Here is a 12,424-nt window from a genome sequence, read left to right as displayed (position 1 = left end):
AAAAGGGCCATCAATGTCTACTCAATGATTCACTCCTCATATTTGTGTGTGAGCATGTATGTATTATTCCTAGGTACATAAGTATAAATATACCTACATATATGCATACATGTGGTATAAATAAGATAGTGAAATATGCAATATTCCAAAAATTCATTGTTTTTACTTTTCATCTTAACTTTTTCATGTTTTTAAATTATTGGGCATAAAATTAAAAAGAATTGCAGCAATGTTTAATTCTAATATGTTGCTAATTATCTTTGTTGTAGTTTTCAGTCATTTCCAATTAATTGCTATCACCATACATGGAATACAGATTAGGTAATTGTAAATCCTCTTGGATATTTTTAAAATTTTTTTTTAACTAATGAAACCAACAGAAATAATTAAGCATATATATTTTTCTAATCAGTAATTTAAATTATATAGAAATCTTTAAGAAATAAGTAAGTGTAATAGAGGAAAACAATAGACAGTGAACAAAAAAATTTCAAAACTCAAAAGTTTGATGTGATTTAATATATTTCTGTTTGTCACAAAGGCTTGCTATTTATAAGAAAGTGATTTGTACATTCACCTGTTGTTAGGGATGGGTTGTACAATCCATAATATCATTAAAATCACTATGAGAGTAAAAAATGTGTCCTTTGATCGAAATTACCAATTGTCTGATTGTTTCCCTTCTCTCACTATCAGTCAGTTAAATACGGATTAACAGACACTTGGTGGTCAATACAAATGATTAGTACATGTAATCAAAATGAATACCAGTATAGTAATCCTTTCAAGTATAGTAGGCTTTTTCAGTTTCTATAACTACTATATTAAGTTGGGATATGTGTTTCCTGTTAGAATCACTTCCAATGGGTTTGTAAGAAATGCTGCTTCCTAGGCATCTTAATCCAAAAAAACATCTCAATCATTGCTATGAATTGTGATTCTTCATTAAAATATAATTGAAACTATTCTATACAAGATCCAATGTTCATACAAGCCCATGTGGGCCTACTTATGTAACCTGTAAATGTTTTATGTCTATCAAATACTGCAGTTTAACTTTTCAATCTGTATAATCAGATTTAACATCTGTATTGCCAGATCTTTTACATTAAGTGATCAAGTTAGTCAAACAGAGTGACTGAAGCCACCAAAGGTCAGTGTGCATCTCTGTGTGGAGTCACTATGAGGTGGTCAGAGATTGCTGTGTTATTTGGAAAGGCAAAGAGCAAAACTGATTGAATATTGTAGCCTAAAGCTCTTAGGCTGCCCGACTACCCTACTAGTACAATTTGAAAAAGAATCAATGCTTAATGTATCCCAAAACTCTACCAGTATATTTGCTTAATAATTTATGAGTCATCTTCTAATAAGAATAGCTAATCAACTAGCTCTTTTATTCTAATAATAACCATAAGATATAATTACTACAGTAATTTTGGGTTATATTGTTATGTCAATAGTTAATATTATTTGACAATATTTCTCTTGAAAGATTTTGTCATAAATGCAAATTTAAAATAGTAGTTATGTCTTTCTATGTACCTCCTGAATCCTTTTAGCTGTCACAAAAAATCTTTGTGAAAATAATTTTCAAATTATATTTGACTTTGCCCATTTTATCAGTCACACTGTTTGCCAAAATGTATTGTTATGTAGGTGACAGAGGATGTAAACTTGTGTCAATACTTCAGTGGGAAGGCATAGTTTAGTTGTCTTTTGAAACTTCCTTAGCTGATAAACTCTTTCATTTGTTATGACATAGAAAACTACAGTGACATCATGGTACATTAATATGAGGTAAAATACATATACTGCACGTGCAGTTGCATTTAAATTGCATTTTCTATGGCAATGCTAATAAGTGCTAGACTACATAAAATTTTCCAAGATTGAAAGCACTAGTCACAACATCTATAATGTAATTTTTCAGCAAATCAAACTTATTCTGCAGTCACTGAGTAAAACCTGTTGTAGGAAAAGTGTAACTCTGTCAATGTTGATTTATATGAATTTTATTATCAACCAGGAGCTTTACAGAAGACTGCATGTTACTCACCCAAATGTGAAGTTCAACCCTAGTAACAAAACTTTATTTGATGATGTCTCATCTCACATAGAATGTTTTATCCTCTAGCAATAATTGGAAACATTCAAACACAAAAGCAAAAAAGAGTGATAGATTCTTACATGCAGACTAATTTAAATATCATGCATGCAATAAGGACGTCAACAACCCATAATTAAAGCTGAAGTTTACAGCTGAACACTAAAGTAAACACATGTGCTATCATTTATTTTATTGTTGGAATGCTGAAATTCAAACAATAGGTTTCAAAATGACTCATTTATTTTACTGTGTAATGTTCTTGATTTTAAATTCAGTGGTATGAAGGAAAACAGGCTTTCCTTAGAATGAAGATGTAAATATTAATCCTAAGCAAATTTGTTGAGAAGATATTGATTTGTATAATAGTCAATTTTAAAGTGGCATCCACTACTATTATTTTTGTCTAGTCCCTAAATGACGAAATTCACAACAGAAATAATACTCTCATCAATGCCTCTGCTTATACCCTCAGGCTAAGACCTGATTTATTAGTATGATGACCACTGTTTACCTAGAAATCCTGGTTGGCCTATTACTGCATTTATATATGAGATACAGTTTATCAAAAAGAGCCTCCAAATGAAATTCTAAACACATGCTATTTTTCCTCTTGTCACCTTAACTATGCAAATATTTTTCAATTATTTTTGTCTTTCTGGCCAGAACTACCTGAAAACTAGGTCACTGTTATTATTTTGGTATTGTGTTTTTTCCACATCTGCTTTTCAAAATATGAAATAGTAGAATTTAAGTCAAACTAAGTCAAGTATGTGTAAGAAAAAAACAATATATTCAGAAGAATAACAGCAGTTTATCTAATCTCAAATATCTCAACTCATGTGCACAAAGGCATAGGATTTTTAAAATGTAATTTTAAAATGTGATCAATCTCAAGAAAAAAGGATTTTTAACTTTCTGAAAAGTAATTGAAATTATTTAGATATTTATGTGCTTTGCATTTGCATTTAGTGTCTGATTTATAATGACCCTACAATATGACATACTGCTACCATGTTGATGATAAATATTAAAGTGATTTTCTATGTCTTTTTCCAAAACAATAAAATATGTGATCTAAAATATTTCTTGTTAATTACAGAATTCAATATTACCCACTTCATTTGCATTTCAAACTAGAAATGTCATAATAGCCTTTCCAAACTAATAAGACAAAATTTCACTGATACTTCATTTCACATTCAAAACATCTAACTTTGATAATAAATAAGAAAGTCAACACAAATATAGACATGGTGAACACTTGCTGATCTTAAAAACAATGTAGTTGGTGACCCCTGCCTTGAAAATGTTGATGAATGATATTTTCTTGGTAAAGTTCCAAAAAGAATATCTTTACTAGTCATCTTTTCTCTTTGCTTTCTACAGGCAGAAAAATATGTGAAACTAAATTTTAAAGAATTCAGGTTTTAAATATTCTTTTTACATATACAGAAATATAATAAATAAATGGTGTCAGCTGAAATTAGCATCCACACCATTTAAACTATAAATATTTATTATTACAGTGTTCACACAAAGTATCCTAACTTGTTAAACCATGATTCATTTTTAGTAAAATTTTGTACTCATTTTTCAGAAAATAAATGACCTGAGTTTGCACTCTAAGATTATGTGAACAAGAGAGCTAGGGGTTTGTAATAAATGCTTCAAGGTAGAACTGTGTTCAATCATTTACATAAATAGACAAAGGAAGTTTAATTCATTATTAAACAGCATACTAAATTTATTTTTAAATGTCTTGTATTTTTAACATGGTACAATTTTAAGTAAAAATTAACATCTTTCATTGAAAGTGAAGATTAACTTCTTGATAGGCTGTTATATGAGGGAAATTAAAATGACATATAAATGAACATACAGCTTTTACATGGAAGCAAATCTGACTAAGGAATCAGTATTTACCGATTTACCTATAACCCTTTAGATCAAAAAGCACCTCAATCCACACTGGTAGAGTCTCCCTGTATTTCAGTCACCTGCATAATCCCCCTAACCACTCTAATCTCTTATGTACCTCACATTTTCACCCATGCATGCATCCCTTCATTCATTAGTCATTTCAAACTCAGGCACTGTGTTTCCTGGACTAACACATCTAATATTTTTGTATGAAAGAAAGGTAATAATGTTGCAATCCAGTGTGACAAGTAGGTAAAAACAAAACATTGTTTATCTCAATTCCACTTGAGTGTTCAAGTTTGAAAGCAAATACATTTCAAACACAAATGCAATCAGCAAAACCCTACAGAATACACAAAGAAATGTATGTTTAATATGAAAATGTCTGTAATATGTAACTGTGTACAAGAACCAAAATGTCACATCATGCTTCATGAATATGAACAAATACTGCATAATCAAAATTAATTAATCAATTAATTTAAAAGAGCTCTAAAATGAGATGACAAAAAAGTGGTTTGTAATTTTCTTTGATGTCATAATCAAATATGGATTTCCTTTGGTAATCAAAATAAATTTTAAATTCAAAGTACAGATTCAAATAAAATAATTGGTGGCTGATTCCAATATAACACAAAATATTTAAAAGCAAAACACAAAGATTTCTGCACTGATGAAATAAGTGTAGAGTGAATTTAGAAGCAAACTTTGTGAACAAATGATCAAATGATCAAATGGCAACAGGAAAATTGGATTGGTAGGGAACGTGAAAACCAGATGAAGAAGGATCTATTTATGTAAAGAATCCATAATATTCACTAATTAAACATTGTGAGAAAAAATTACTATCTTTAGTTCAAATCAAAATCAGTGAAAATCCAGGGTTACTTCTGCTACTTCAGTTAGAAACCGTTAGGTGAGAAAGTTGACAGAGCAGTACTTTCCTATTTTCTTAGCACAGAGTTTTAAGATAGCTACTAACTGACACTGTAGGTCTCAGTCTCTCACGCTCTTTCTCTCTCTCTCATGAACTAATATAATAACCTATCTGAATCTATCCTTTCTACCGTGCTCTGGATTCCCTTCAGGAATACAGCAGCTATATACTTTCTTTGTGTTTAAAAATTTTCCTCCCCTTGAATTATTGCCTATGTTATATGACTATGCTATCAAGTCTATCATCTTTCATATTTTCTTTAATTAATGCAATTATTGTACATATTTGTGAGGTACCATTTGCTATTCTAATGCATGTGTACATTGTGCAGTGCTCAAATCAGGGCAATTTGCATTTTTATCTCTTTATCATTGCTTAAGATACTAGTAAACGGTGTTAAACAAACAAAATCCTGCTTACATTCACCTCCTTTTACCCAGTGTTGCCTCTCTTTTCCCTGTAGTCTATAACCTTTCAGAGTTGTCTAAAATCATTGTCACTTCTTTTCTTTTTTTCTTGTCATAGAATATCTCCAGCATACTACAGTAGAATAGTTAACCAGACGGTTATCAAAATCACGAGTAGCTTTCAACTTCCTATATCAAAATTCACTTCTCTGTCTCAATGTTATTCAACTTCACAGCAATGTTCCACACAGTTGAATTATCTCTCCTTCTGTAACATCCCTTCCAATGTCTTTCAATTCTTCCTACATCTCTAGACAATCCAATTCATTCTAATTTGCCAGCCAACTCCCTTTAGTTTAGAAATGGAGTCAGCCTGAATGCTTTTGTCTAGCTACATTCTCTGGTATAAAGGGTTTCCTCCATTGTTTTGCCTTCTACAATGACTCCTATATTGCTGCGTGAAATCTAGTTCACTTTGCTATGGCAATCCTTTCCAGGAACATAACTCGGCTGGCCTTTTTGTATTACTTACTTCAAAAATCACCTCTTGAAGTGTTCACTGCTTCTCCAGCAATTAATAATCATCATCTTCCACTAATACTTAACACTTTTGTAACATTTTATCAATTATGAACACACTGATTTAAAATTAGCTGTCTCTTTTGTGTCTTTAACTAAACTTTAAGTTCCTTACTAGAAATTACCTATGTATTTCTTACAACTCTATTCTCACTTTCAAAAACAACTCCTAGTACACATTAGGTCCATAATATATGCTTGATGGAAAAGAAGAAGGATTAGGAAGTAGAGGGAAAAGGAAGAATAAGAAGAAATAGGTGAGTACAATACAGAGTCTGAAGAAAGAGCAGAAAAGGAGGGAGGGAAAAGACAGGCTGTTTCTTGGTTTCTCTAAGCAAAATTGAATAATTTTAAAGAATTTTTATATCCTGTGATAGTTTTTTTCATGCATACTGCACAGCTAAATTTTTTAATGTATGCTGTAGATAGAGACCTATAATGTAAACAATGTAGATTGACATCTTCAAATCCCCATGGGACATTAAAAATGAAAAATCATGCAGAACATGATGACATATGTATTTTTAGAATCACTACATTGTGAATCAAATATTTAGGTAAAGCACTTTTAAATCATGTTTGTCTAATTTTAGGTGATATTACTGAATAAGCTTGATTTTTCAAGTTAAGAAATTCATATATTAAAGCCTGCTGTCTTATACTATCAAAGTTTTTGACCAACTGAATGAGAGGAGGACTTTTGCATAACCATAACTCTCCCTATTATGAAGACATTTTTGATATCCAAGGCAGTCATTCTTATAACCTATAGAAGTCACTCTCCTCTACATGTTATATTAAAATACATTAATAACTATAAAGATGCATTTGAAAATGAACTTGAAATGAATACAGCTGCACAAAGGTGTCCAACCACTTTGTTTTACTTTTGGTTTTTGATTCATATAATACTTCTGCTTTATAAATTGGCTTTCTGTATTTCTGTGTACAAATCTTGCTCAATTTTATGAATTATTCAACTAAATATACATTAGCTTTTTACTTCCTTCAAGACTGATATGAAACTTAATAACGATTTGTAAATGTATAATGCCATTGTTACATAATTTTACTGCAGTATCTAACTTTGAAATATTTTACTTAAACAAGTTTGTAGAAGGAAATACTAGGTATAGAATTTAAAATAATCCACTTCCAAAACATATGTTCAAAATTCAAAATCTGTTGTCATTGCTAATATATCTTTGATGTAAATTAATATTTAATACCTTCTGGAGACATCTCTGGTACAATGGCCTCATAAGGTTCATCTAGGAATTTTGGTTCATTGTCATTGATATCCGAAACTCTGATGACAAACTCAGACTCAGGTTCCACAGCCCTTCCAGTAGTGATGTCTGTTACCTGGGCTCTCAGGGTGTACAGGGACCGCTCCTCTCTATCAAGCTTCTGTTTGGCATATATGTCACCTGTTCTTTCATCAATGACAAAAATGCTTCCGGCTCCAGGTCCTGAAAGCTTGTACTGGAAAGAATTGTTTCCATTGTCTAGATCAGACCTGAGCTGCAAGGGCAAAGACAGACAATTGAGCTTCCCATAGGCTGAAAAAGATAAATCACTTTTAAAGATGTTATTTGCATGTATGTTAATCATTCCCCATAATAATAATTCTATGCAATTCCTATATTATGAGAGGCAAAATATGAATTTCAAAATTAATTTCTCTCATCAGACTGAGAAGTATTAATTTTGAACATAATGAATTACAAAGTTTTATTAGTCTCAACAGATAATTCTAATGAGAAAGGATAGCAATTGAAAAACACAGTCCCCTTAATTAATCACACATATTTGTGATATGTGCCATGTAGTTGGCTCAAATGTGTTTTGTGATTACATTCTTATTCACTAAAACTGTACTCTCAAATATGTGCATGAGTTTGGGAACTAGAGAAAGCTTGGGCAATGATCATCTCAGTATATTTAAGAATGGTATCCTGCATCTTTGTTGAAAATATAGATAGAAAACATGGAAAATTAGGATGAAAATTAAGGAACATATGAGAAAATATTTATGCTAATCACCTAGTAGGAATTTGTTATATGTGTTAAAATGTACAAATTGTGTTATACTAATTTTCATAAATAATCATAACATTATAAGATACATATTACTAACATAATCAATCCTTTCTATAGTGAAAAGCTGAAAAAATTTTAAAACTTTTCATAGTCACATGATTTTTGTGTAGCTTTATGACTTAGAACACAGCTTGTCTAATCCCAGATCCTCCCCTAATGACAATTATGTAACATGGTTTTAGACTTTGATTTTTAGCTAGAAAATATAAACTGTTTTTTTACAACACCATCTACTTAACTCTCATGTTTTCTTCATATTATAAAAAGCAAATTTGTTCGTCATTCACAGTGCTAATGAATTATTTAGAATTTTTAAAATTCATGTGTAAAAATATGTGTCATTTTGATATAGTTGAATTGTTTGCATGGTTTTTCGTACCTAAAATATTTTTACATAAAAATGCCTGTTTTGGCATAACTATCCCTTCATTATTGTGAACTTTTGAATTCTTTCACACTTTCACGAATATGCCCATCTTCAAAGAAGGAGCACCTCTGAAAGTACAAATTTCACAATTTCTAGCCTTTCTGGGCACCCAAGTTATGATTTACTCTTCTGGACTAACTAATATCTTTTGTATGTTATTGTGGAGAAAATCTGAACATACCTGAAGCATCTACTTTATCATTTTAACAATATATTGAATATCAGTACTACATAATGGAAGAAATTTAAACAAAACCTAGTATCTGGGTTGATTTTCTGGTTATGACTCTTTAAATTTGACAGTCCTTAATTATTCATAAAGTGAAGGGAATTTTCTATGTCATGATGCTGAGAAAATGATGGCATTAAATATGTTTCAATCAATGAACATGTAAGTAGTACATGGCCCAAATTATCAAATATTGCCATTTTGATGAAGTTTGAGAAATTATTCAAGACTAGCATGAAGATAAGTTCATTACTTAGTAATGAATAAATGTACAATTTCCAGAAAACAATGAGCCTGACATTTTTAAGGACCAAGATTTAAGGGAAAAAAGTACTCAAGAATGTTAACTTAAACACTGGACTTATAATGTTACAAAATGCATATTTTAAACAAATTTTGGTCTCCTGAACTCTAGCACATATTTGGAAATTCACTACAGTTCTATCCAAAAATAATTTCTCAGTTAAGCAGCTACTCTCAATTTGGGAAGTCAATATCACTGAAAACTTACTTAACTGTACTTATGAATCTCAATCTTTTTAAACAAATGGAGCAAAAGAGAATTATCTGGGACACATTAGCTACATTTTACCTCTACTAATTCTTTTGTTATAAGCACCTAAACATTCATTGTATCTCTCTTTTAAGTCATTTATTTTTATGTTATACAGCATGACATTTGTTAAATTATTTTATAAATATTTGTATAAATAAAAAGAATAGGCAAAACAAGACACTCATTTATGCCACCCATGTATGTGATTTAACTGCACACATCTTTGAAACTAAAAATAATAAGAAATAGTTTATGTAGTAGGCATGCACGTGCACACACATACAAATATTTTAAAATCAGTTTGATTAAGATCCTGTTGTTGAATAGTCTCATACACATTTGGTGACAGTACAGGTAAATGACAATGGAACCTACACACCAAGCTAACTCTGCAGCTCTCCTGCATGGACTAGAGAAAGATACTTAATAAATTTTGAGTACTACACCCTTTGGGCCCAATTAAATTTTAGTATCAGTTAATTAGTGGTTAAACGTATTTTAATACATTCATCTAGAGAAAGAACCTTACAGAAAAGCATGTGATATTGCACTTACCTGTCTTTACAGAAAAACAAATACTAATAAATATCCCAAACAAAATTATAAGACATTCTGACTTATTAAGGAAAATTTCTGAAAACATAGTTCTTTTAAGAAAGTAAAAATATTCTTTGTACTTCAACTTCGTTAATCAAATGAAGTGTGTAGGCTTCTGAAATTCCTTAGCTATAAAAAGATATAGTACTAATCTGCTTCATTAAAAATGAATGAAGGGTAGATCAGCAACTACTTAGTATAGCAGAAAATCAGGCTAAATACTGTTGGTAAATTATATTGACTCTGTGAGGCTGCTTTGATCTATTACCAAAAATAACATTAAATTTCTAAGTGCTGATCAAGGAAGGCACCATTTTCATATAAGAGAAAATAGTGGATGTTTGCAAATCTGCAATGAATTCTGCTTGTGTTTGTGGATTTCTAATGGTTCCACTAGAAAATGTAGAACTAATGAAACAAAAACTTTCCTAACTCATATATATATGTATATTATATATGTGTGCATTTGTGTGTTTGTGTGTGTGTGTGTGTGTGTGTGTGTGTGTGTGTGTGCATGTGTGTATAACTTTGTTACATCGTCCTTTAATGTAATCTTTTGGGAAATAAGTACCCTTCCAATGTGATGACTGGTATTCATCTCCTCTGGCACAAAAAATTGATTCCACACCCAGCCACGCTTCACTCTCAAATGAGACCCAACTGCTTGCTTAACATTCTTTGTTTCCACGTTTTCTATCTCCATAAGGCCAGGCCACAGCAGAGGAATTCCCAGCATCAAAGGTAGCACTGAGCAGCAATTCATTCTGATGTCTCTTTGGTTCCAACTATTCTTCTTCAAAGGAAAGGGGATGTTGTAAACAAAAATCTTGTGTTCCTTTTTATAATCTTTTTACTCTTATGTATTCTTTATATTCCTAAAGGGCAGGGAACAAAACAAAAGCTGTCATTTAAGAAACAGTATTTCCTCACATAATTCGAAAGGTAATTGTAACTTCTGTAACTGGGAAAATGGAATAAAGTATACATTTAATTTATCTTCCATTTGAACCATTTAATTATATTTTGTAGCTCAGCAATGATTTGATTGGAATAATTATAAATTTATACCCAGGCACAATTTGCTTGAAACTGCACTTCGTAAATCTGCCTAAGGTTGCATTACTCTAACAATCTCTGCAATTGACAGCTGACATTGAAAGACTTTTAAAGTCATTATTATTTAATGTGCTTGCTTTCTTCTTTCTATCCCAGGACAACATAAACCAACTGACTAAAATAACAGTCTTTCCTTTTTGCTCAATAGAAATGAGTTTCTCTTCTAATTTCCTAAGTTATAATATTTTATGTAGTTAATTAAGTAGACAAAATAAAAGTTCTGCTTAAAATTGGAAAGATTTAATAATCAGACAGACGCTATAAAATCCTCTGATTAGAAATCCTGTGCAAGATATTTACCATTTTATAATTTGAAAAATATAGGAACAAGGTTTCTCTCATCTTAACCAAGAAATAAGAGTATTTTTACACAATAAATATGCAATGATGATGTATGTTTATACTTCGTAAGATGGATATGAACTGTATCCTCCAGTACTTAAATACTACAACAAAAACCTGAGAGTTTTACATTTAAACCTTCCTTTCACCTGAGGCTCAATCAGACCAACTGCCTCTGTGACACTTGATCATTTTCATCTTACAGGTAATTGAATAGATTTATGTTTTCCGTATCTCCATAGTACTTTCATAAAAGAAAATTGAATTGATTTTTTTGTCTCTCTTGAGGAAAATAATTTGGTGAGATCTACAGAAGAGTTTAATATGGTGTAGTCATCAAAAAGACATAGTGCCAGAAGTTTTTCTACATGATCTTGCTTTGAATATTCTGCGTGCATATTTAGACATCTCCTCAAAGGTTTTTTTAGATCTTTGGCTCTTGTTAGAAAAAATTCTTAAAAGATTCCTAACTAAGAAAAAAGACAGGGATTCTGTGTTTCCTCCATAGTTCCTTCTATCAGATATATTTTTTGTTACTAATATACTTAATGAAAGTCAATGAAGAAATTCAGCTGAAAATTAATATTTTCAGTTAAATATTTCAGTTGAATATTTCAGTTTGGCTAGTACCTACTGTTTTGAAATTATGTATTTTGATAGCTGGTGAAGAGTCATACTATGAGCCTCTATAACTTCCTTCACAAGAAAGACACTTTGTGTAAGAAAGGAGAAATTGTCAAAAGCTCTGGTACAAAAGTACTTGCCACATTCGTTAATATGGCAATTTTATTTTATTTTATGTTAATGTTGTATTTACTGATCTTGAACTCTTGATCCTCTGCCTCAACTTCCTAAGTCAGAGAATACAGGCATATGCCACCATGCCAGTCTCTGTTGACTTTTGTGTTATGACATTTTCATACTTTCAAACTAGAGATAAAAGTATAAATGAACACTTGGTCAAATGAACACTTGGTCTTCATACCCAGTATGAAGAGCAGTACAATGCCTAATTCCCAAGAGTAAAAGAAATTTCAATTGTTATATCATGTATCCATTCCCAGCACACATACATGAGCATAAATGCTATGTATGTGTGTGCAC

General features: G+C 31.0%; 1 protein-coding gene across 1 annotated transcript in view; it reads right to left on the bottom strand.

Annotated features, from left to right (window-relative positions):
- Positions 1-12,424, bottom strand: part of Cdh19 (cadherin 19) — a 77,280-nt gene that overhangs the window by 47,811 nt on the left and 17,045 nt on the right. The window contains exons 2-3 of the mRNA XM_020153230.2: positions 10,434-10,737; positions 7,180-7,474 (exon numbers count right to left, since the gene is read on the bottom strand). Coding sequence (XP_020008819.1) covers positions 7,180-7,474; positions 10,434-10,625 — 487 coding nt within the window. The 5' untranslated portion in view covers positions 10,626-10,737. The remainder of the gene's footprint in view (positions 1-7,179; positions 7,475-10,433; positions 10,738-12,424) is intronic.

Source organism: Castor canadensis, chromosome 4 (genome assembly GCF_047511655.1).
Source record: "Castor canadensis chromosome 4, mCasCan1.hap1v2, whole genome shotgun sequence".
In the NCBI taxonomy this organism is placed as follows: domain Eukaryota; kingdom Metazoa; phylum Chordata; class Mammalia; order Rodentia; family Castoridae; genus Castor; species Castor canadensis.
This window is presented reverse-complemented; position numbering and strand designations above follow the sequence as displayed.